General features: G+C 34.9%; 1 protein-coding gene across 1 annotated transcript; it reads left to right on the top strand.

Annotated features, from left to right (window-relative positions):
• Positions 1-506: 506 nt before the first annotated feature.
• Positions 507-16,453, top strand: TMEM244 (transmembrane protein 244; the record flags this gene model as incomplete). Its single annotated transcript, XM_081140850.1, has 6 exons — positions 507-539; positions 6,343-6,428; positions 7,027-7,100; positions 11,000-11,125; positions 12,646-12,690; positions 16,359-16,453. 6 exons carry the CDS (start codon positions 507-509, stop codon positions 16,451-16,453), a joined length of 459 nt encoding a protein of 152 aa, XP_080996976.1.
• Positions 16,454-24,845: the final 8,392 nt, after the last annotated feature.

Here is a 24,845-nt window from a genome sequence, read left to right as displayed (position 1 = left end):
TGATGTAAAAGGGTTTAATGATTTCTTTTTCCAGAAGTCTGCGGTCCTTGGGAATGAAACCCAGAGGACAGGCCATGCTTCACGGTGAATGGCGGCACCGCCTCAGCCCTTTGAAGACAGTCTCAACCCTCCTGACTGAAAACCCATGTTTCTGATTTACGCATGAGACAGTAATTACTCATACAGCCAGGGAGAACTGCAAGTCCCTGCCTATTTGCTGCACTGTCTAAAAACAATCCACTCGTCTTTCAAATTCAACCGAACTACAAATGGTATGAGAACTCAGTTGTCTAATAAGGATGTTCATTTTGGCACTCAGCAGCTTACTCATGGCTCACAGATGGCTCCTGTCTCGTTTTGTATAATCCAATCATGCTGCACTATTGAATCGCACACTTAGTCTTCCAGAGTAATTGAAAAGCTCACGGTGACAATTGTCTCTTCTTCCAGATGTCATCCATATAAGGAGCGTGGCTTTCACCACCTCGCTGACATAGGCTGTGTACATGGCTCTCCAGGTCAGAGTCGCTCCAAGCAAGGTAAAGAAAAACAGCTTCTTTACATTCTCTTGCTGTTACTGTCTGGCACTGGCGTAAGCAAATATGTTCTATAAATGGCCTTTCTTTCCGTAGCAACTTGTTTCACTTTTGGCTGGGCACCATGCAGAAAACATTTTGCGACACTCTTGCTCATATGGAAATGGTGGCAATATAGAGGCCCAGGCCCAAGACAGGATTCTAACGCAGCTCAACAGTGGCTGTTTTGAAGGTACCATGTTAAGGCACGGGCGAACTTTCTAGTATTAACACCTGCACTTCTGCTCTTGTTTTCTGAAATCATGACAGTGTGTCCTCAATTTTTTTTTTTTTTTTTTTGGCAGGAGGTGGCTTTTATTTTCCCAACTTCTAAAGGATGCATAAGATTTTAGAGGCAAAGTACTGAAACATTTTAAGCTGTAGGTGTGTTAGTTTCTTTTTCCCCTGAGGCTAGTGTTAATAGTTGCATTTTATTTCAGTATAAAAATACTCTTTCTAAAAAAAAAAAATCAAAGCACCTAAAACAAGGAAATATGCAAAGCCTCTAAGCAGCTGCGTAAATTCACACAGGCTTTGGGCTTATAAAGATCTGGCCTTCAGGGAATGACACTCTGCAAAGTCAGATTTTTACTTAAAATTTAAATTATGATTTCAAATTGGTGCTACATTCATTTTAGTAAAATATCAGCGCTGTATGTGCTCAAGTTTTTTCTGTTCAGTGCCATCATCACTACATGATCAGTAAGAAACATTAAGTATGGCAACAGCTAAGAAAAATGTTCTAAATCAGTACAAACATTATTTCAGGGGAAATATTTTTTTAAAAATAATTTTTAGGTTGATTTTAAACTGTTTATAATTTTTGTATAGTTTTGGGATTGAACTAGCAATGATAGCTTTGCTGGAGAGATAATAATTAAAAGATAATATCCTCTCCCTTAAGTAGCTTACTTAAAGAATGAGGACTGGGGGACTATATTTAGTCTGGACTTACACACACACACACACACACACACACACACACACACGATCTCTTTCTGGTGAAAATGTCCAGGTAATTGCTGCAGTTTTTCACATTTTAGAATCCCAGAGTTTTATGTGTGAAATCACAGCCTTAGAATATTAGACCAACAGTGAATATGTTAAAAATAAGTGAGTTGTTAAAAATCTAAATTCTCATGATACATCCCTGTAAGTTATGAGTTAACTTTACTTAAGTCCTGTTCAGTGTCAATATTATCAGCACAGGAATCACTGATATGCTCATAAATTAATAGTAATAGCAAAAGTGACCTTTTTGTAAAGAGAGTTCCAAAACTCAACAAATATTTATTGAGTGCACGCAATGTGCCAGGCATTGGGCTAATTAAATCCCCCCATCCTTACATTTTAAATGAGAGAAAAGCTGACTCAAGGGAAAGAGTCATGGCCAAAGGCCATTTAATTAATTTGCTGTCTGGGGAAATTGCACAGGAACTGGGAAGAAAGCCCAGGTATGAGGACTGCTACGTTGTTGTTCCGAATACAATGCATTGTTGTTCAGAATTCCAGTAGAATACACGTTTTATAACTACATTAAACTAATATAAAACTACAATTGTAAAACAAATGTTGTATGTAAAACTGTCAGAGGCACAACACATTCCTGCATTTCCTAGTGATTGTTGACCTGAACTGGAGATTTTCATCCATACAGACACTTTCAGAGAAAACTACTATTAGTAGGCTGGGTCCTGTGCTATGACACTACAGGTGAGAGAGCCCTGCTTCACGATTACGCTAGGAATTGTCCAGAGAACCAGGCAGCAGTCTTGCACATGGGGAGGAGTAGAGGGCAAGTTTTCTGCTGAGCATCTATAGCACTTATGCTGGGAATTTTACATGTGTGTTGAAAACAAAGCTCCCGTGCGATTTTACAGATGAGTAGAACAAAATGCAGAGTGCAAATGCCCAATGTCATACCTTGCCAGTGCGGAACTAGAAAAGAAATCCTAGTGTAATCTGACCCTAGGGTCCATGTTTTTAATGAATTGACTATGGTTTTCACTGAAGGGGGTTTTCATTATTTTCCTTTTCTTCATTCATTGTTATTAAAAATATATTTATTGAACACTTGCCAAGAACTAAGCATTATTTTGGTGGCTGAAGAATTAAACTTGATTAAATCACTATCTCTGTCTAGAGAAGTGGGCACGTCCATAAATAAGTACACTACAACACAGGTGATCACATCGGTAAGACACGCACAACACCATAGATGCAAAGAAGTCGGAGGGATGGACTCTGTCCTGGAGAAGGAAGCTGCAGTGTGATTGTGATATTGAGCTAGACTTTGAAGAACATACAGCATCCCTCTGTAGAGGAGAGTAAAGCTGCTCTAGTTAATGGGAGCATTGTGCTTTGTAAAATCACATAAGGGCTTCCAGGTTTCAGAGACTTAATGGAAGAGGTTATTATAAAAGAACCAGGCCCAGGTTTCACAGGGGAATTCTCCTAAATCTGCAAAGGTCATATACTCCCAAGGCTACTTAAATTATTTCTGAGTATAGAAAAAGAAGAAAATTCACAAGATATTTCTTTGAAACAAGAATTACATTTTCATCTAAACTTCATAAAGATAGCATAAAATATAAAGTACAGGTCACTCTCTTTTATAAACATGGAAGTAAAAATCTAAAGATAATATTAGCAAACAGAATCCAAGAGAGCAACATAAAAATAAAACATCACGACAAAGTGACATTTATTCCCAAAATATGCAGATGGTTCAATATTAAGTACTCTACTAACATAGTTACTATGTATGTAAATCTAAATAGGAAATTATACAATTATCTTTATAGAAGCTCAAATGTCCTTTGTCAATACTTGACAACCACTCTTAATTAAAACATTGAATAGAGACTGATTACTTCTTCTTTAGTGTTAACATATATCTATAACCACACACACACAAACACACATACATAGTGAAATTCTAAAGCCAGTGTGTTGCTTAACAAGAATACTAGAAGCGTTCACAGTACGCCCAAGAATAAGACAAAGACACTAACTCTGCTATTTAAAAATGTATTAGAGGCACTAGTCATGCAATCAGACTAGACTAAATAATAAATCTATAAGAACTGGAATAGAAGAAGCGGAACAGAAGTGGAACTTTCTATTTACAGAAGATATTGTCGTGTATTTGGAAAATGAAGAGAATCAATGAAAACACTATCATAAAAAATACAGAAAAGCAATAGAATATTAAATTAAAACAAAAATCAGAAGGTTTTATATACACAAATAATAGCTGATTAGATGATGTTACAGAAGATAAAACTTTGGTTACATTAATAGCAAAAAAGAATTTAAGAATAAATTTAACAGAAATTATGTAATACCTATGTTAGGAAAAATCAAAATATTTTTGAAAGATACAAAAGTTCATTTGAATAAATTTAGTAATTTTTATTGTTTTTGGATAGCATGAGTAAACATTAGAAAGCTATATCTATTTTAATTTTAATAATGAATTTAGCATGATCCCAATAAAAATAACATAAATTTGTTTTATGAAGCTATTCAGGTAGATTTTGAGGTTTATAAGGCAAAGTAAACATAAAAATATCTAAGAGAATGCTAAAAAAAGAACAATGAGAAGTGAGTATTTTAAAGATACTACAAAGCTTCCATAATTAAAACAGTGTAATATTGATTCATGAGTATATATAAAGGCAGAGAGACCAATAGAAGGGAACAGAAAGCTCACAAATAGACAAAAATGCAAATGGAAATACAGTGATGACATTTTTATAATGTCAGGTTGTGACAGAGAGCAAGGAAGTACAAACAAGATGATGGAAATATGTAAAACAGACACAGAAGGTATCTTGTAGTTGCTCAGACTAGTCAAATTTGGGGCAATTTTAGCATCAGCAATTATAATATTAATACATTATAGTATATAGAGAATATAAAAATCCATAGGTTACTGAAAATAGACAAATAAACACATAAGTTCAAGGGGAAGATGGAAAATCTCTTTATGGAAGAATGTGTACTAATATATAAAAGAAGAATATAAAATAAAAAAATTACCATTTTCACACCAATGTACACACCAAGGTACATATATAAATGCATACTAAAACCAAGGGGTAAAAAGTTGTGGGGAAACCGGATGTCCACATAGTCTCAAGTGCCACCTCACAGATTACTTATGACTTACAAAGGATAAGCAGTTCAATTGAAACAGAGAGACCTGACACATGTCACCTTTACCAAGTGATCAAAATGACCATCACCAATAATGAGACAAAATGCTATCATGTGCCTTTTCTTGAGGTACAATGGAAAATACACAATATTACCTTTGTAGAATTCCTCCCTAAAGAATCTAATCATGAGAAAACTATTAGACAAATTCAAAGTATGACACTAAAGAGATATGACAACCAAATGTAACATGTGAAAATTTAATTGATTCTTGTATTCTCAGATTTTGAGGAAAATGGGAGAAATTTGAATGTGGACTCTATGTAAATAATATTTTGTAGCCATGTAAAATTTCCTGTGTGTGATAATAGTTTGTGGTCAGGGAATGGCGGTGGGGGCGGGAAGAGATTAACCAGAGAACTTATATGAATATATGCATAACCCATGGACTCAGACAGCAGTGCAGTAGGCCTGGGGCGGGAGTAAGGTGGGAGGAAAAAGGGGATATCTGTGATACTTTCAACAATAAAGATACATTTAAAAAAAGAGAAGAAAATAACTGACAGCTGTCAGAGTGGAGAAGGGAGGGGGCACTGGAGAAAAGAAGGTGAAGGAATTAGCCAAAGAACAAAGATGAATAACCCACAGACACAGACAACTGCGGTGATGGCCAGAGGGAAGCGGGCGAGGGGGGTGGGGGTGGAGTTGGGCAAAGAGGGCAAAAATGAGATCTGTAATGGTGTAAACAATAAAGTGAAAAAAAAGACAAATAGTAAAGTTCAGCACATTTTCAATTGTTTGTTAGCTTTTTAAATGTTTAGTCATATAAACTGCCTGTTTATATACTTTGTCCGTTTTTCTATTGGTTTGTCTTTTTTATTTGTGTGCATTTATGTATTATGTATTGTAAATATCAATCCTCTGCCTGTGATACATGTTGCAAATACTTTCTCCCATTCTATTTTTTGGCATTTAAGCCTTTAATACATTTAAAGTTTATGTTGGTGTCTGGTACAAGACTGGAGTCTAAAGGGATTTTTCTATCTAAAAGTTAAAAAGTTTTCACAGTGCTATTTGTTGAATAGCTCAGCTGGCTCCCATTTACCTGTAATGCTTTTTTCTTAAGTCTCATATGTGTTAGGGTCCATTATGGACTCATCTATTGTGTTTTAGCCAATTGTTCTATGTATTCCTAAACGCGGGTTTAATTATTGTTGTGTTACTATGTATTTTTTGGTTCATACTTTTCAAAATTTCTACGCCATCATCGTATTTTTACTATTTTGACAGCTGAGATTTAGAACCATTTTATCAAATTAAAATATAAATATTGGCATCTAGGAAGTCTGTCGTGGTAGATGGAGGGTAAGTGGTATGAATCTGTACACTGCATTAAGCCTTGGTGCAAAGGTGTAATATGTCAGCCTCTCCAGGCAGCAACACTTTCCTTCTGCACTGTGAAGCCCATCCCACCCGTGGTCTCCAAGGAAAGCAGGGCTGGCCACCGCTCTCTAGCTGGTTCATCGTGGTTTCTTGGTCAGGCTTGTTACCAACAACCACGTGAAGAGGCCCAGGCCCCTGGAGCTCACGCCTGTCTTCTCTGCAGGTTGTTCTGCAGAATCTCCTTGCATGTGTCACCCTCTTCTACACCGTGTACTATGTGGTTCTGATCACCGGCTGCATCATGCTCAAGTAAGTAGCACGTTGCCTTCACCAAGAATTAAAAAGCTAAGGTGGCTCTGAAAGGGGTTTATCTTTAATATATGACATGTCTTTATGAAATAGAGGATGCAGATTTTTAAAAAGTGCTGTATTTTATTACTTTTATTTAAAGCAAAAATGAGCAAATGTGCCATCTCTGAAAATGACGGCTGCACACAAGCACAAACTTAGGTACAGCAGAAAATGTGTACTTAATGGACTCAGATTTTAGAACAGAAAGGGATCTTGGAGATTGTTTCAATTTACGGGTAAGAAACTAAAGCCCAGAGGGTTCCGCGACTTGCCCAGGTTCTCGTTGTGTCCAAGCCCTATGCTCTCGCTGCAGTGCTGGGTTCTCCTCCCACATTTGGTGGAAGGAACTTCCCAGATCGCAGCCTCGACCTCGGACACAATGAAGCACACGTGGTGGGCAATGTGGACTTCACTGCACCGGGCAGTGTTCAAACACGCTGCCAAGTGGGTGAAGCCGGTGACTTGCTGTTACGCGTGGGGAGTGATGTGTCGACCCTGATGTGCACAGCCACGGGCGCCTCTCCAGTGTGAACCACTTTCGTTTGCAACCCTTCAGGGTGGAGGAGTTGGATATCCTGGCACCGTTTGATTTCAAAACAAATCCTTCATGGCTCGACTCAAATTATAAAGGTAATTGGTTTTCATTTTCAATCTTTGTCAATGAATGAACTAAATGCCTCCAAAATCAAAATAGCTTCTGTTTTATAAAATGTTTTTAAATACCTTGCCTTTTTTTTCCTCAGCCATATGTATCTTATACCTGACTTCAAAAATTAATGTGAAAAAGGACTATAAAAATTTTTAAAGTGGCTATTCCTAAAAGATAGAATGGGTTGGAATAAGTGGATAGTATTCTTATTTGAATTTTTATTTGTTGGTATTATAGGTAATTTTTTTGTGTATTAAGTGTTTTTGAAAAAAAGGGAAGAATGGCTTAATGTGCTGATATAGAAAAATGTTGGTGAGATGTGAAATGGAAAATGAAAACTACAACAGAGTCTGTATAGTATAGTTATTCATTTTTGTAGACTAGAGTAAAATACATGGTGTCAGTTCTAAGAAATGTGGAGAATTATGCAAAAAACTGTTATCTGCAAGCTGGGATGACAGAGGTCTTTCATTTTCTGCTTCACACATTTCTGCTTAGTTTGATTTCCTTAGTTGTACAGGAAAAATGATAAGAAAGACTATACTAAGAAACAAAATTCTATTTTAAATTTCTTATTTAAAAAAAATAATTATTAATACCTACTATGTTTATCAACCTTATATAAGTTAATAATAACATCTATTTGTATTGAATATATGTCACACGTAGTTGACTTGGGGGCATTCATGGTGACTTTGCTCCACGTTTAGAAAAGTAAAATTTTAATGTTATTTTTCATTATAACATAATGCAGGTAAATTAATGAAAGCTTATAAAATATATACAATTTTGATGGGGGGGGACAGGGTGGAATGGGTCATTGGGGAGAAAAAGGGACATCTTAATATTTTGAACAACAACAACAATAAAAATATATATATACAATTTCAGAAGATGATTTGACCTTGGGTGGCAGGCACACAATGTAATATACAGATCATGTATCATAGAAATGTACACTTGAAACTTAAATAATCTTATTAACCAATGCCACCCAATAAATTTAATTTAAAAACACACAAAAAGGCAAAAATTACTGTAAAGGTAATAATGAGAAATAAATATATTCTTTAAAAAAGAATAAATACTATAAGCCAATAAAATAAACTAAAATACATATGATTAGAAAAGAGAAAAAGAAGAAAAGCAATTCCAAACTTACTTTCTAAATGTCATTCATCTTAGCACCCTGTTAAATTTCTTCCTACTTTTAAAAAATGAATTGTGGATTCTTTGAACATTACAATTTTTTGAGGAAACCACAAGACATCTTTTTTTGGAACACATATGCAAATATACAAAAATGGCCTGCAGCCAAAGGAATCAGGTTTCCAATATGATTGTATAGGAAACTTGGTCAGCTGGAACTACTGAATTCAAGCTTGAAAACAGCTCCCTCAAATGAGTAACCTTGTTCGGTGCCATTATTGATTCAATTTTGGTTAGACAAAGAATATGTTAGGATAAGAGACTTTCATTTTAGTGAGATGCAAGAGGTGTAACATTCTATCTTAACTTTCTCTTCATGCACTTCCCTATTGAGATCAAATTACCTTATTTTACCAAGACTATCCACAAATGATAAGGAAATAGTCACAGTAGAGATTTAAATATGGGTTGTGTGTGTGTTTTGAGCAGAAGGAGAGACTTAAAACTCAACTGTTATTATTTAATTCTTGCCTTTGGGTTAGCCAGTGAAAGATAGGATGACAGAGGCTTATTGGACAAGGCTGTGTTTTTACATAGTGGTGATTAGCGAAGATCCCCAGGATGCCTGGTACCCTTTACAGAGTCCTTTCCTCTCACAAAACACTAACATTTGGACAAAGACATCAATAAACCTTTAGCCTATTAGATCTTTAATTTTGGGCTTGGGGAGATAAGTGCCATAAACTCTTCAAAGTTGTTACTTTGAGAATCTAGACTTGTTTAATCTTGGAGATAAAATGTACCAGTAATCTCAGAGCCTTGGGCATGTATTTGGGGTCAAGTTTCTTGTCTATTTAAGTAATTTTGTCACCCAAGAGACCATGTTTAGGAAGGACATGAAAAGTGTGAGTCTTTCTTTGTATTGTAGAGAATAGATTGCAAATTGTTTTCATTTTAAATTAAAATCCTCCCAACAATTTTTTGAGGTAGATCAATAGTACTCCACTTCCCAATTTTTAGAAAAGGAAACAGACTAACCCAGAGGTTAAAATCCTGTTCTAAGTCTTGTAACTTAAGCTGTAAGGCAAAAGACTAGAACACTGGTATCTTGACTTCAAAATGTGTACTACTTCCTTTAAATCATGCTTTTTCTCATATCATAAACAAAGCTTAAGACTTTTCTATCATATGCAAATACAGTTTGCTCAAGACTAAAACCACTATCTCAGAGCAGTTGCAAGTTAACCTATAAAATCTGTAAATGCTGATAAAAACAGTATTTCTCTCTTTTTAAAAAAATTATCTTTATTGTTGGAAGTATTGCAGATATCTCCTTTTCCCCCACGGACCCCCTCCATCCCATACACCCCCAGGCCTTCATCTGTGCCTGTGTCCATGGGTTATGCATATGTTCTTTGGTTACTCTCTTTGCTATTTCTCTATAATAATGTGGAAGGTCTGTGAGCCACTGGTGGAGGGAGGAGTGGAAATGCAATGGGAAGAGGTGGTGTCAGTGAGTACACTTGTTTCCACAGGCTTCATTTTAGGGAGCAGGGCATGCTGAAATGAACTGTATTTCCATGTGATAGAAAAGGAGTCAGTATGACTTGTCCATTCAACTTTTGAAACCTACTCAGTTAAATAGCATTGAAGAGGATCATGTATGAGGCCTTTAAAAACAATGGCACCTGGGACTTGCTTCCTTGGTGAGTGAGTGTCTTGCTCATCTCTAGTAGGCAATCGCTTGCTTACTGGTTAATAAATTACTTCTGCATAGTAGAAACATAATGTGGTTATTTTAATTTTTGCTTTGTTAACAATATGGAGTGTACTTGCCTAGATTTATCAACTCTTAAATTACATGTACATACCAATCATTTGCTGTGTTTTAAAAGGAAAGAGAGGTAATATTTATGGAAAGTGATATCATTACAAAGGGACCTTGGTGGTATATCACATATATTTGTCACTTTAAAGTTTGATGGATCTCTTTTTTGAAACCACTCTAGTCTTAAAGTTCCATATCGAAGACAAAGGCAAAAGGTTGACCCTTCACATGCTCAAGACTCTTAGAGATTTGTGGTCCTGACCTCTATGTGGTCCTGGCTCTTTATACACGTTCAGGGAAACCACTCTGAGACAACTGGTGGATTTAGAAGAGCACCTCCATCCACATGAGTCATTTATGAGGCTTTCTTTCATCCATGGTTATCGGTTATGTTTCCCAGGTGACTATCTGAACGTACCATTTTATTACAAAGACACAAAAGAACTTATTTCCAAGTTAGGAAATGATTGGTACCAAAGAAATGTTATAGTTCACTAAACTTTAACATTTGTGTGTGTGTTTTTTAATTTCTGAAAACTCAGAATTGCATTTTTCATTAGTTTTTAATACATCTTAAAATGAGACTTGCAATCCAATTACAAATCAGCATGTATTGGTTACATTGTAACTTTTCTTTATTGCATTTCACCTTCTAAAATGCTAAGTATAAAGAATGAGAAACAGAAATTATGTATTGTTATTTTTCTATAAATCTAAGGATTATTAAGAGATGGAATATATTAAAATTTTCCAAATTTGAGGATTGTTAACAGAAGGAACATTAAGAAAATTTCTAACAAAATTGTTTTGCAGAATAACTTACAATGGTCCTGTTACTAGTTGTATTTCAGAATAATTATTTACTTTAATCCCAAATAATTATATTCTTCCATTTATTTGCAGTTCTTTTAGTCTCAACAGAGGTCACCTACTTAGTTTGTGGATTGCTTTTCGTTCCGGTTGTGGAAGAATGGGTTTGGGATTATGCTATTTCAGTAACTATTCTCCATGTTGCCATCACTTCATCTGGTAAGCAAAATAAAATAAAATAAACAAAATGTATTAAATCTGATGCTATACCTAAATTGTTGTATGCATATTGTACTCTAATGGCTAAATAACAAAATCTGATGATGAAAGATCTTTGACCCCCCCCCCCCTTCCCACCAAGGTCTTCAACCACTTCCTCAGCAAGGCATTGCTCAGCTACGTCTTCCAGTTCAAAATTATACTGGAATGTATGTGCTTCCTATTTTCCTTCCGCACTCAACTTGTCATTAACTTGTACAGGGTTTGCCTCTGTTAGCAATATTTTCCTAAAAAGCCCTTCTTTAAGGCAGAAATTGCCAAAAGACTGGGAATTGGAACCCAAGAGACCTGTACTTGGAGGCTTGCAAATGACCCAACACCAGTTATTTTAACAAGATTCCTGGGTTCTTAGGCTAAAGGGTTTTTATTTCTACCTGCGATCTTTGGAGTCAGAAGAAAATGGATTCAAATTCCAGTCCTACTTTCTTACCAGGTATTTAGTCTTAGGCAAGTCACAATATCACTTACATTAGTTGCCTCCTCTACAAAATGGGGGATACCTAGTGAAGTTTCAGCGAGAATGAGAGATTGTTTGGTACAGTGTCTACCGTATAATAATTTCTGAGTAAATGATAGTTTCATCCATTCCTTCAAAATCTACACTTCCATTGTAGCTTTTCCTCCATTATTTTCCATTATTTTTTAAAAAAAGCACACTAGTCAAAATATGGGTGGTAATCAACCACAAGTTGTAATTCAAAGTTATTACTATTTGTTAACAACTTAAATCATTCATATTTTCAGTGCCCTCATCTATTAATGGTATGATCAACCTTTAACTTAAGAACACACAATTTCCAAATGAACTGCTACATTCCAGCATCACTGCAGTCGGAAAATGCCAGAATATCAATAACCTAGCATCGATTCCCTGAGACACAAACCCTCTCAGTAACTTGGAGGACCATTGAACTCTTGCCATCTTAAATCTCTATTCTACTTTGGGGCTTAATATTTCCTGGAAGACAGCCATGGGATATTCACAACAGGGCTTGGAGGCATAAGGCTGTTCAGTCTTCAAGACTGAGATAACCAACTGGTTCTGAACCCAGAAAAGTTTTGTTAATCACCTGATGCATGGCACATAGAAAATGCTTAACAAGAACTGCTCAATAGAATTGAGTTCAGAGTGAAGTGGCTCGGGACTCCGGAGAGAGCCAGCCCTTGAGGACGCAGGATGGTCTTAGGACCATCTTTGAGGCATATTATACCAATCAACTTTGTGAGCCGACCTGAGACCTGATAATTTATAACATCATTTCTAGGATAGAAGTTTCAAATATCTGACATGACAAATGACCTTTAAGTAAAAAAATTAGAGGTACTTGATTTCATGACTGTGAATAAAATTTCTCTGTTTCATGTGGTTATGATTTGATCAAACAGAAGCATTGCTTTGTGGGTAACAAAATAATACATATTTTGAAAATGAATAACACCTTTCTTTTTTTCTATTGCAGTAATGTTGGAATTTCCCTTGACATCACATTGGTGGGCTGCTTTAGGTATTTATAGATACCTATATAGATTATACATATATACATATATATAATATAAACGTATATTTATATATAAAGTGGGGCATAAAAATTTTTAGGTGGGTCAGGCAATTGGATTAGAAGACTGATCATGGGCCTTATCTTCTGAAACCGCAGGGAGTAAGACACTGGATATATGTATGTGCCATTCCATATGAATGGCAACACTGTCTTTTTAGTACAAGAAGAGAAACTATTTCATTTCATCTCCTTTTTTCTGCTCACAAATTGAACAACTGAATTTATAAATTATGTATCTTTTAAGAACATTAACCAAGTGAAAGTGGACTTTTCTAAAGCTATTACTTTATGTTAAGCCAGGTATTGACCACAAAATATTTTTAGATTTCCTCTTTTCATTCAATTTGGCAATACTTTTTATCTAATTAGCTTCATTTTTAGTGATGGAAAATGGAAATGCAGTGCGTTTCCACGTTCTTTCCCCTAAAGTCGAGTTTCTGTTTATAGTACTAGTATTACTTCTGTCGTCTACTAATCTCTTCACTACGGTTTAATTCTCCACTTACCTTGCTCATCCATGTCTTAGATGTATGCTTTGCTCCAATGTTGTTAAGTGCATACAGAAAACATGTTTAGAAACTACTAATATTTTATTTTGTATAAATATTTCAAAGATACACATTTTTAATAAATTGGAAAAAAAGATACTGAAAGACATGCTATAAGTTTCTCTATGAAAAACAAGGACTTATCTTTTTTGGATTTTATGAACAGAACCACAAAATTTACTGAGCCTTAGCCAGCTAAACCACATAACAAATGTCACCTTGATAGCAAAGAGAGTCAACTTGGCTGTCGACAGAATTTGTTAAAATAGTTGGGTGGCAATTTTGGTTTCAATAACCAAGGTTGGTTTACTCAGAGGACAGTTGTCAAGTGATGTCTGAGGTAACCTTTTTTGTTTTTCTTTGAGTTAAAAATTTACGTATAAGAGAATAGTGGCTAAACATCTCGAAAGTTCTATCTCTTGGCCTGGCGTTGGATGTGTGTCTCTGTGTGAGGAAGTTGTGTGGGCCGGTCAGGCCTCTGATTCACCTAGGACTCTTACCTCAGGGACCTTTGCCTTTCATTGAAGTCTTACTCTCACTGCCATACAAGGAACAACGGGTTTATGAAAGCCCTGTAAGGCTGGATTAATATTTTAAAACAAACTGGAATCATTGGGCCAATGAAATCAGAGCTGAAGGCATTTTCATACAACTAAATAGCTGAGGTAGGTGGAATTGTGGGTGTTTATTGTTCCTAAGAATTTGGCACAAGTCAGAGGTAACTGCCTATTCTGAGAATTTGTGCTACAGAATATGGTGTTATACATCACTGAGATCATTGGTAGTCCCTCAAGTGTTCAGTAAACTGGCATTAAGCTTAGAGGATAGGCGAAAAGGCAGCTAGTAACTTCTCACAGATGAGAAAACAGGTATGTGGGTGAAGCCAGGCCATGGTTGTCAAAAGTCTTTGAATTGTGAATATTTGCATTCTTAGGTATAGGTATTATATAAACCCCAATTATGAAGAATCTTGTTTATAGGACAAAAAGCTCTAACCAATTTTATCAAAACAAATTTTATTGTGTAAAAGCTGATTTGACTCAACGGGTAGAGAAAACAAAGGTTCAAGAAGTATGATTTATCTACTGAAATTGAAATATTTTTAGTGAATTGGTTGAGTTTTGAAGCCTCTAACTTCTCAGAGTGATTCTGTTTTGTAGAATTTCATATTTAATAGCAATTTATGACAACTGAGGTAACATATTAGAAACATCTATAAAGATTCCAGCTTTACACAGAGGATTACTATGCAGACAAGAAAAATAAGTTTAAAAATATGAAAGGTGTGGCAAAACGTAAGGTGGAAACAATTATCTAAAAGTTGGGGTTTTCGTTAGAAGTGTTTGTGTCAGACAATAAAGTGGGATCTTACTGTAAAGATGTTACTAATAACTGGCTTGGGTGCCTAATCCCAGAGTTTCCCGCATACATAGTGACAAGGCATCGAAGAGAGCCAGGGACGGGGAACCCTCGTGTGCTCTTACCCTTGGTGTTTCCTCTGGTGCAACTATAACTCAGCTTGAATGAATGTGCTTGTTGAGATGTTCATAAAAAGCTTACGACCAGGAAGATTAAAGTTGTTGGCACATGAAATAATAGCAGCTACAGAGAAAAACTGGTGACCTTGGGTCTCTATTTATTTGTCTTATGCCCTGATCAGACTAGCAACTAGATAAGTGGAAGTTTTTCTAACATGCCTTAAAAATATTATGGTTTGATCCAAAGACTCATTTTTTTTCTCTCCAGCGATTATGATAACGTTTTTCATTTTTGTTTTGTCTTGTTTTACTTTTATACAAAGGCGGCATTTGTTAAAGTTTTTTTCTTTTATGTTGCAACTTATTTTGGTTCTTTTAAGCTGTGATAGCGATGGTAACTGATGCTTTTCATTTTGTTCAACATGCACAAAACAAGCCAGCATCTGATCAAAAGTATTACATAAAATCTTTCTTAAGCGACTGAAAGGTGCTTTGATGATTTTCTCCTTTGGTTTGTAGAATTAGGACTGAACTTGACTCTTAATTGCTACAGTTGCCATCACTTTTCTGTGGCAAAACTACTGATATTTGCTTTTCTATATAAAAAATGTTGCCTAAGGATGTCGGCTATTTGTTTTCGAGATTTCTCCAGTGGGAATGTTGTCTGTTGGTGTGTGAATATGAAAGTGCTTATTTTGTTTGTTGCTGGTTTTTTGTTTCCATTTTTTAGTTTTTTGTTCTCAGTAGCCTCGTGTTAGCACTGGGTGAGCTTTGTCTCCTTAGCCAATCAAATGTTAAGGTCTCTGGGTGTCTTTTTTTTTTTTTAATTAATGTGTCCTTGTGCATCTATTAAATCTTGATCAGTGTTTCAAGAATGACTACAGTGGGTTTTGGAAACAGGCTTATCATTATTGATTTGGGGTTTCCCAGAGATAAATATAGTTCACAGTTCATTGTTGAGTTCTAATACAACTGACCATTTAAAACTGAACAACAGTTTATTGTTTTGAAACAATGTCAGTTGTTAAACCTCGATATCCCAATTAAAACATGAATTGTAGTAACAACTCAATGCAAATTCAACAGTTGCATTTGGAGTTAAAGTATTTCAACAAATAAATTTATTTAATGAAAAAAATCTGAAAATCATACTTAAAAATATTTTCCGTTAGTAGCATATTTTCCTTTTGTTATTAGAGAGAAAATGCCTTATAAAATATTTTTAAATATTAACAACACAAACAAAAGGCAGATCTGAAAACTAAAAGAAGAATTGAGAATTGTGGACTCTTTGGCATGTGCTTTGACTTCATTGCTTTTGAATTTCTGAGTTTTAGGAGCTCCTTACTATTAATTTGACAGAACCATGCACCTATTATCCCCTGAAGGAAGTGTTGAATTTCAACAATTTACTAGCCCAGAATATATACCTGCTCTCTCTTCGCTGAATCTATAAACTACTCTATTTCAAATGCTATGTCAGTTTCAGGAACATCATCTTAGTTATGACAATTGTTCTTATGCATAATCTCGCTATGAATTATTCATTATTGGTAGTTAACCAAAACTTTCCTTTCATTACTTGCAGGATCCGGCTTAATTTCAATGATATGTGGAGGCCAGATTTTAGCATACTGTTTGTTCAAAGACAACTTTATCTATCCAGAGCTGGATGATTTTTAACAGAACAGCTGAATTAATTTGTCTCAGACTTTCTTATATTATTATATACATTATGTCAGAGCTAAAATGTACTTTTTGTTCATACTTATATTCAAGGTTGAATTTATTCAAGATACTTTATAACTATGAAAAGAAAAAAGAGACTTTCACTTAGAGCAGAAGAATCCTAGTAAAGGATTCATGAGCCAAATGTTACAAACTCACACATGCAGTGTCTCTCAAAGTGTGTTCCATAGCATATTAGTTCCATAGGATGTTAATAGTGCCATGCAAGGAAAAGAAAAGTTGCATTTTTAAGTATGTTTGTGGAATCCTGGGTTTAAGTGAAACAGACTTATAATTTCAGGACTTCTCAAAATCTTTAACACACTATTGTAAACAAGGCCTCTCTAAGCAGTAGTATACTTTTGCATGGTTTCTCAAACATATTTGACTTGGAACACAATTTAGAAAATGCTAATGTATCATGTGGAAGGTATAACACAGAAGAAAGTAGATTCAAAACTACAGCAAATCCCTGTAACCCGAATTATTTCCCTACAGTATTTGTTTCTATGTTAGAGCATTTCTTATGAAATTATATCTCTCCATAGTCTAGGATCTTCTAACATAGTGCTTTTCAAAATTTAATGGGCATTTGAATTGCTTGGGAACCTTGGTACAATGCTCATTTTGGTTTAGAAAGGCTGGGTGGAGCCTGAAAAGCTGTATTTCTAGCCATTCCTGGGAAATGCCCGTGTTGCTGGTCCATGTTGCTACTCTGAGTAGCAAGGTCCAAGTGCTTGGTACCATATTTGTTCTCAGGTTGCATAGTTCTGTACTGCCAATTCTGTGCTTTTTATATCATTGTTTTCAATAAATGCTTGTTGAATTGGATTACAACTGAGATGAGTTTAATTTGTATGTGTCTTAAATATTTACCACTTTTTAATATAGTTTAAATATCTCCCAATACAAAAGAAATGCATACCATGATTATGAATAAAATATAAGCATAGGAAAAAGGACAGAAAAGTAATATACATCCATAAATATATGCATTTAACCACTAAGAAATGTCATGCTAATTGTATGTATTCCCGGTGACATTCCAAAACTACTTTGTGTTGGTCAGTTACCGATGAGGCCATTGAAGCTTCTCATGGACGTGTAAGGATGAAAATAATGAAACCATCCCCCTTGCTTCTTTCTCACATTTACTTTTTCACACAGACTTTTGTCTTCCATGTGTTGTTCTCATTCTTCCTGTTAATTTCCTCCAAAAAATGTTCAGTCATAGATGTATCAAAATATGTAACTCCTCTATATCAGCCCAAGAACTGTAAGTTCCAATTACTAATAAAGATTATTTTCATCTTTAAAAGAAGGCAACATAGGCTAGCTCTGAAAGGGTCCGCATTATGATCGTGCATTCTTCAATTAACACCCATTGATGGCACTCAGGAGAAACAGGACTCGTTAGAGACACAACAAAACTCAGTCCTGCTGTATGGAAAATGCAAATACTGAACAAATCATGAATATAATGATGACAAAGTCTGTTCCTATAGAAACTCACACATGGAAGAAATGTACAGAAACATTAAAATCACCTAAATAAATGTGCTAATTAAAAAAGATGTGGTTGATTAAGTACCTTTTAATATAATGAGAATTAAGTTGCACTAGTAAATTAGAATAACAATCTCTCCAGACTCAGAAGACCTGAATATCCCCTCACATTGTATGTAGCTTAATTAGCATGTTTATTTCTAGGATTAGGAATCCATCTGCTCAGGTAATTACTATTGTGTTAATTCTTCTGTTTATTTTCTTTTCCTGATCACAAGAATAATCTGTGTTTTTTTCTTTTACTCATTAAAGTGATTATTATTGTCTATTTGATGATACCACTTGACAAAAATTTAAAAATACAATTAAGTTGCATATTTTAGCTTAAAAATAGTGTATATCAGACATATCAACTAAATATTCACTTTAGTTTTTACTGCCTAAAATTATATATAAACCTTTCAAAGGCCAAGAGTCAAGCCCATTTAATTTAATATACTTTTCTAGTGTCTCCCATAGAATAAGTTGGTAGGATCCTATCTGCAATTCTGATGCATATTTTTTATATTTTTTGAAAGGTAATATTTTTATGTCATGTATAACCTTTTCAGTGATCCCAAAATATATTTATGAGGACTATTGTTATATCTGCAGTCTAAATATTAGGCTCTTATCTAAATTTATGGGTTTTGTTCAACTGATTTACCTTAGTAGTTGAATTGGTAAGGTCAAAAGCTGCCTGATCCCACTCCAGAGCTATAGAGATTATCATATAGCCCTGACAACATATATACTATGAGATAGAAAATTTTATGGCAAATATCCTAAGGAAAAACAAAGGTACTTTCTAAAGTTGTTGTTCCATAAACTTTAGAAACCTGGATTGCTAGGTAAATATAAATCTATAACAAAAGCACCCATAGGTATGACTGTGGTAAAATGTCAGAGAAGGGAGGGAATAGTTTGGTTCATGGGGAGAAATGAAAGTCTTCAAAAGCAATTTTCTACTACAGAAAAAGTCCTCATAAAAGACGTAAAACTCTGGGAATATTTCACATTTTTAATACAGGAAAATAATGTTACAACTTTTCCAAGTGTTATGCATTATTTACTTAGTTCTTTCTTTAGGTTTTTCTCTATTCTACCTAAGCCTTCCTGGTAGTTCAGTAAGAAGAGGGCCAGATGATCGTTAAGAACAGAGCGAGTCGCCGCCTGCCTTTCTCCTCGGTGAGGACCGCTTACCCCCCACCGTATGCCCGATACTTCAAACACCAAGGCCACTGGCCACCACAATAATAATAACAGATTCATTTCATTTAAGGAGCAACAGGTATCCCCAAAAGGTCTTTCTTTAATGCAAAGGATAAAATATTATTACAGTACAGAAATGACCAAAGTTAAATTGCTAGTAATGGGTCTGACCAACAGCATGGGCCTTTTGGAGCAAATACGAATTGAGAGGCCACTATCACTTCTGCGGCGTCCAGAGTGAATAGTCTGAGTCTAATCTTCAGGATACAGGAGACAAACCCAACATTGGGGGCATTTTACAAAACAATTGCGCTCCACTCTTCAAAAATGCCCATATCATAAAATTCAAAGAAGGAATCTGAAATTTTTCTGGATTAAAGAAAATTTAAAAGACACAATGTGGGATTTTCTTTTGCTATAACAAAAACATTGGGACAGTTGACAAAATCTCAATACAGTCTGTATATTAGGTAACTGTATTGTTTCAATGTTAATTTCCTGATTTTGATTGTTGTACCATGGCTTGTTTAAAAATTCCTTGCTTTTTGAAAACATTCTCTAAAGTGTTTAGAGGAAAGAGGGCATTGTATCTGCAATTTATTCTTAAGTACTTCAGAGGAAATTTAATATGTGTGGTGTGTGTATGTACAACCCCACACACATACAGATCCAGAAAAGGGTAAAACTGTAGAAACTGTGAACATTTTGGGGACTTGGATGAAGGGTACAGGGGAATACTTTGTTCTATTCTTGTAATTCTCTAAATCTGATAAGTCAAAATGGGGAAAAATAAAAAAGAGAGAAGAGATGGAGAATCAGAGAATTTAAGGAAGTTGTCTAAAGTCATACAAAAGAGGCAGAGAAGCCCTCTGGGGCTGAAAGTCATGTTCTTCCTCCCCACCCCTTCTCTCTGTGTGATGACATTTCTTGTTTACAGCTGTGACCTGGAGTCTAGCACAGCAGCTACTCTAAAATAGGTGCCAAGAAATACTTACTAATTAAAAAATATATCTGATTTATAAACACATTCTCAAATCACAAAGGAAAGCTTATTTAATTCTCTAAAGGAGTTTCCAGTCTGCCTCTTGGAACACTGGGGGTTTCATGGAAATGCTTGGGGATTATGACAGTGAGGACAGGGGAAGTGGAGTGGCCAGGTCAACTTTTTACTACTTTGTGTATTAAAAGATTTTTTTGTTTTCTAAAGCTATGTTCTCATACATTCCAATACAGGGCATTTGTGAGCATAGCTGAATCCTATTTGGGGCTACCTGAATGGTGTATTAGTTTGCCTACCTGTGCTATAACAAATTACCATAAGCTTAGTGGCTTAAAACAACACAAATTCGTTATCTTGGTTCTGGAGGTCAGATATCTGAGTCAAGTTTCACTGGGCTAAAATCAAGGATGAGGCCCTCACCTGGTAGCTCAGTTGGTTAGAGCCCTGTCCTGATACACCAAGGTTTTGGGTTCAGTCCCCAGTCAGGGCACATAAGGGGATCAACCAATGAATGCATAAATAAGTGGAACAAATTAATCTTTCTCTTTTGCTCTCTTTCTCTATAATCAATAAATATAAATTTTAAATCAAGGATAGGAATGTGGACATCTTTGAGGACCATTGTTCAGCCTCCCAAGAGGGGCTTCCTCTAAGCGTATGTGAACATGTACATTTTCTTGGCTGCACATTCTCAAAAAGATGAAAATTCACAGTTTTCAAAAATTACCAAGAAGGGTCATGGACTCCACTAAAACATAAATGGCAGGTTTAGTTAATTTAATAAAAAATATATTTCAACTTATTTACGTACATGTTCTCAGGACCATATCCAAATGCACAAAATACCACTAAAATAGATTAGTGTAAACTTTTAGGGAGGGTAATTTCTCAAAATATGTCAGTCAAAAATACATATATACTTTAATTCAGAAATTCTACTTCTAGGACTTTTCCTTACAGCCATAATTACAAAGACAAAAATTGCAAAAGGCAATCAGTTATATGACTTATAACATTTATACAAGAGAACATGACATGATTATTATAAAGAATGAGGGTGATGTATAGGTGTGGATAGAGAGAAACAGTCAAGATAAATTCTTATGTAACAGAAGTTCAGGACAGAGTACAAAGTCTAATACTATCTACTTGTAGTTTCAGAATGTGCATATGCGGGTTCCCAAACTAATTTTGGGGCAGGACACATGATAAACTATTAATATAGAGGGATGGCAGAGGCTAGAAAAGAAGATTCTGTATTTTATGCCTTTCTACCATCTACATTTTCTATTGTGGGTGTGTATTATTTTGCTTTATAAAAGAAGGTCAGAGGCAGTTAATAATAATAAGTAATTATAGAAACAGTGGAATCAATAATAATGTCTATATGCCTCACACAATTCTAAGCATCTTACACAGATAATTTTGTTTAATTCGCACATCTCTATGAGATAGGAACATTACTGAAGCCTCTTGGCAGAGGGGAAAATTCAGGCCGGAAAGGTTAAGCCAGTTGTTCAATGTCACACAGCTGGGAAAGGAAGAGCTCAGATTAAATTCAAGTCTATTCGACCTAAACCAGTTGTTCTCAACTGTCACTACTATTTTCACTTTCTTGCTTAAATTTTTGCATGTTAAAATAAAAATCCTAATAAAGATGATCACATATGTTTTAAGAGTGGTAAAAACTTTCCCAAATGTCAAAACTAAAAGTATTCTTTCCCTTAACATGTCATAAATACAAAGAGAAATTACTGTATTACAAAGGCTCCAAATTTTTGAGGCTTAATAGGTTGAAAATATGAAAAAAAATTTTTTAAATTTTTAATGAGAAGCATTACTCAAAATGACAGTGTGTATAAACACTTATAAGGAGGACAATAAAAAGAAATACAGGAGGGAAATGTAAACAGAGAGAAGAATGGAAAAGGGATGAGAGGAAATTTACGAGGCTGTGCTAAACACTGTGATTTACAGCTTTAAGAAAATGCTTTATGAAAGTAGCCTAGGCTATCATTTCTGACAGCCGTAATTTTTTTCCATTATATGCACTAAATAAATACTCTATTTCCATTACAGATAGGATGAGGCTGGGGTATTTGTCAATGAGAAGATGATACCACTAAGTCATATCTAACATGCTTTATCGCAGCTGCTTCCACATACCAGCACTACTCATTTTTTTAGGCAAAATAATAACAAATATAAATAAGCAACTCATTGCCACTCCAGATTTGAATGTAATTTAAAAATAATTTTCCCAAACCTTTTCCAGGCAAAACCTGTAACTAGTCCTGTCCACTCTATTCAATGTTTCATGAAGGTTCTGACATGAACCAGTGATACAGGGATCATCTTGCACGCACCCTTCCTTCTGTTTGTTTGTTTTTACCTTGGCTGAATCTCTTAGGTTAATCTCCTTGCTTGCATTATTGCTTCCAGATGATCCTAGCGTGGTAGTAACATTGGTTATCAGGCAGTTCTCCAGGATCCCTCGGTTCAGTTGGTAAATCCACATGTGATTAGGTTAATTGGTTGATTTAACAACTGTTGACCAGTCTCTAGTCCATTGCTAACTACTAAACATGTAACCATTATAATCAAGCTATCAAACTGTTAAATATGTTTATCCCCTAGCTTGACAAAAATATCTTTAAAACAATAAATATTTTTAAAAATATGTTAAACATGACTATGATGAATATAACTGAAAGAGAAGATTTCAAGAAAATGTAATTTTATTATTTCACAAGTTTGAGTGCTTTGGTGATTGTTGGTGATGTTTGAGTGAGTAATAAAGACACTCCATAATTCATGAATTATTATATAATTATTTCATAAAATCTATTTATTTTGCCTTCACTTCAGGAAAAAATAATTATGTTGTTAAAATCAGGATTTTCTCATAATTTGTTCTATTAACAGTAACGCCATATTAGGTCACTGTAGTTCTTAGACTATTTTTAATTAATTTAAATTTGGAGAAACTGCTAAACTGAGGAATAGCAAATGAAATTGTTAATAAAGTTTACAATATGTATAGGTGGGAATGAAACAAAAATTTTACAAAATTTAAAATTTTTTAAAGAGAAACTTATGAAATATTTCATTTTCATCATATAAATGTAACTTATAGTATAGTGATTTTCACCATTGCTTACAGTAACTTCATTAAATCTCCATTTATATAAAATTTCTGGGATTTCATTTGATTTGTTCAAGTTGTGGATCTAATAAAAGTAATGTTAGTTTATTTTCATTGTTTTGATCATTAAATAAATCTGCATTTAATAAAGAATTTATAATGTCCTGTTTGCAAATTTTATGTGGGTCATGTTCAATATAAATCCCACTTTTATTGTTTCCAGTTCTTAAAAACGTAAGCAAGCTGCCTGTTCGAACATTTTCTATTTCTTTATGCTTTTCAGCTTCCCCTCCTTAGCGCTACTTTTGTATTTTCTATTTCTAGTATGATCTCATCATGAACTACTCTCACTAACCTAAAAGATTAAGAAATAAAATGCAATTATGTTAAAAGTGAACTCAGTTCGACTGTATTTTCATTAAAAATGTAAATTAAAATTTTATTTATGTTTCCAAAAATGTTCTGTTCTAAAATATTCAGACATATAAAAACTAAAGTACAAAATAAAATTATAACGATTAATACAAATTTTAATGTAAATTTTATAAATGAATCTAAAATTCTTTATTTTGGGAAAAATTAATAAAATTATATTAAATACTTTCACATAAACAAAATTATTTGCAATTTCAGCATTTAATATCTATCTAGTCATCATTTAAAAAATTTAGATGAGCCCTAGCTGGTTTGCTCAGTGGTTAGAGCATCGGCCTGAGGACTGGATTCCAGCCAAGGGCACGTACCTGGGTTGCGGGCTCCATCCCTGACCCCAGTTGGGGCATGTGCAGGAGGCAACCAACCGATGTGTCTCTCTCACATCGATGTTTCTCTCTCTCTCTCTCTCTTCCTCTCTCTGTGAAAAGCAATGGAAAAAATATCCTCAGGTGAGGATTTAAAAAAAATTAGATTATGCTTTATTCATGTTCTGTCTAGACTTATGTATATGTAGATATATTTACATACACAAACAGATATAAGAGTAATAGAAAACTTTTTAATACTGCAAAATGTTCCTGAGGTACCATGTGCAACAAAGACTGTAGACTAGGACAAGAACATGGATGCTTAACACCACTTCAGTATGTAAGCGTCGAACGCAATAACCTTATCTGAGAGGAAGGATTTAACAAATTGGTTAATTTGCCCTTTCTGTTTCCTAAGTGCTTACACATTCAAAATCCTCTCTGCTCTCAGAAGCAGTGTCAGTGACAACCCACAAACCACGACGACACTCAGTGGTGGCCAGCGTTTGTCTAGAAGATATGGGAAAAGAGATGTAAAGCGTTTCCCCAAGGGTGAAAAGTGTTACTCCCAAAAGCACATGCCTAGGATTATGGCTCTGCCATGTCAGCACCGAGTGCTGCATGAATCCTAAGTGGCTGAAGAGCCCATGAGCTCTTTCCCAGGATTTTGTGATATGTGAGGCCTTTGGAAGGGCAAGCCCA

This window comes from Miniopterus schreibersii (assembly GCF_964146895.1).
Source record: "Miniopterus schreibersii genome assembly, chromosome: 6".
In the NCBI taxonomy this organism is placed as follows: domain Eukaryota; kingdom Metazoa; phylum Chordata; class Mammalia; order Chiroptera; family Miniopteridae; genus Miniopterus; species Miniopterus schreibersii.
The sequence above is the reverse complement of the archived record's forward strand: the minus strand, read 5'-3'. Positions and strand labels throughout refer to the sequence as shown.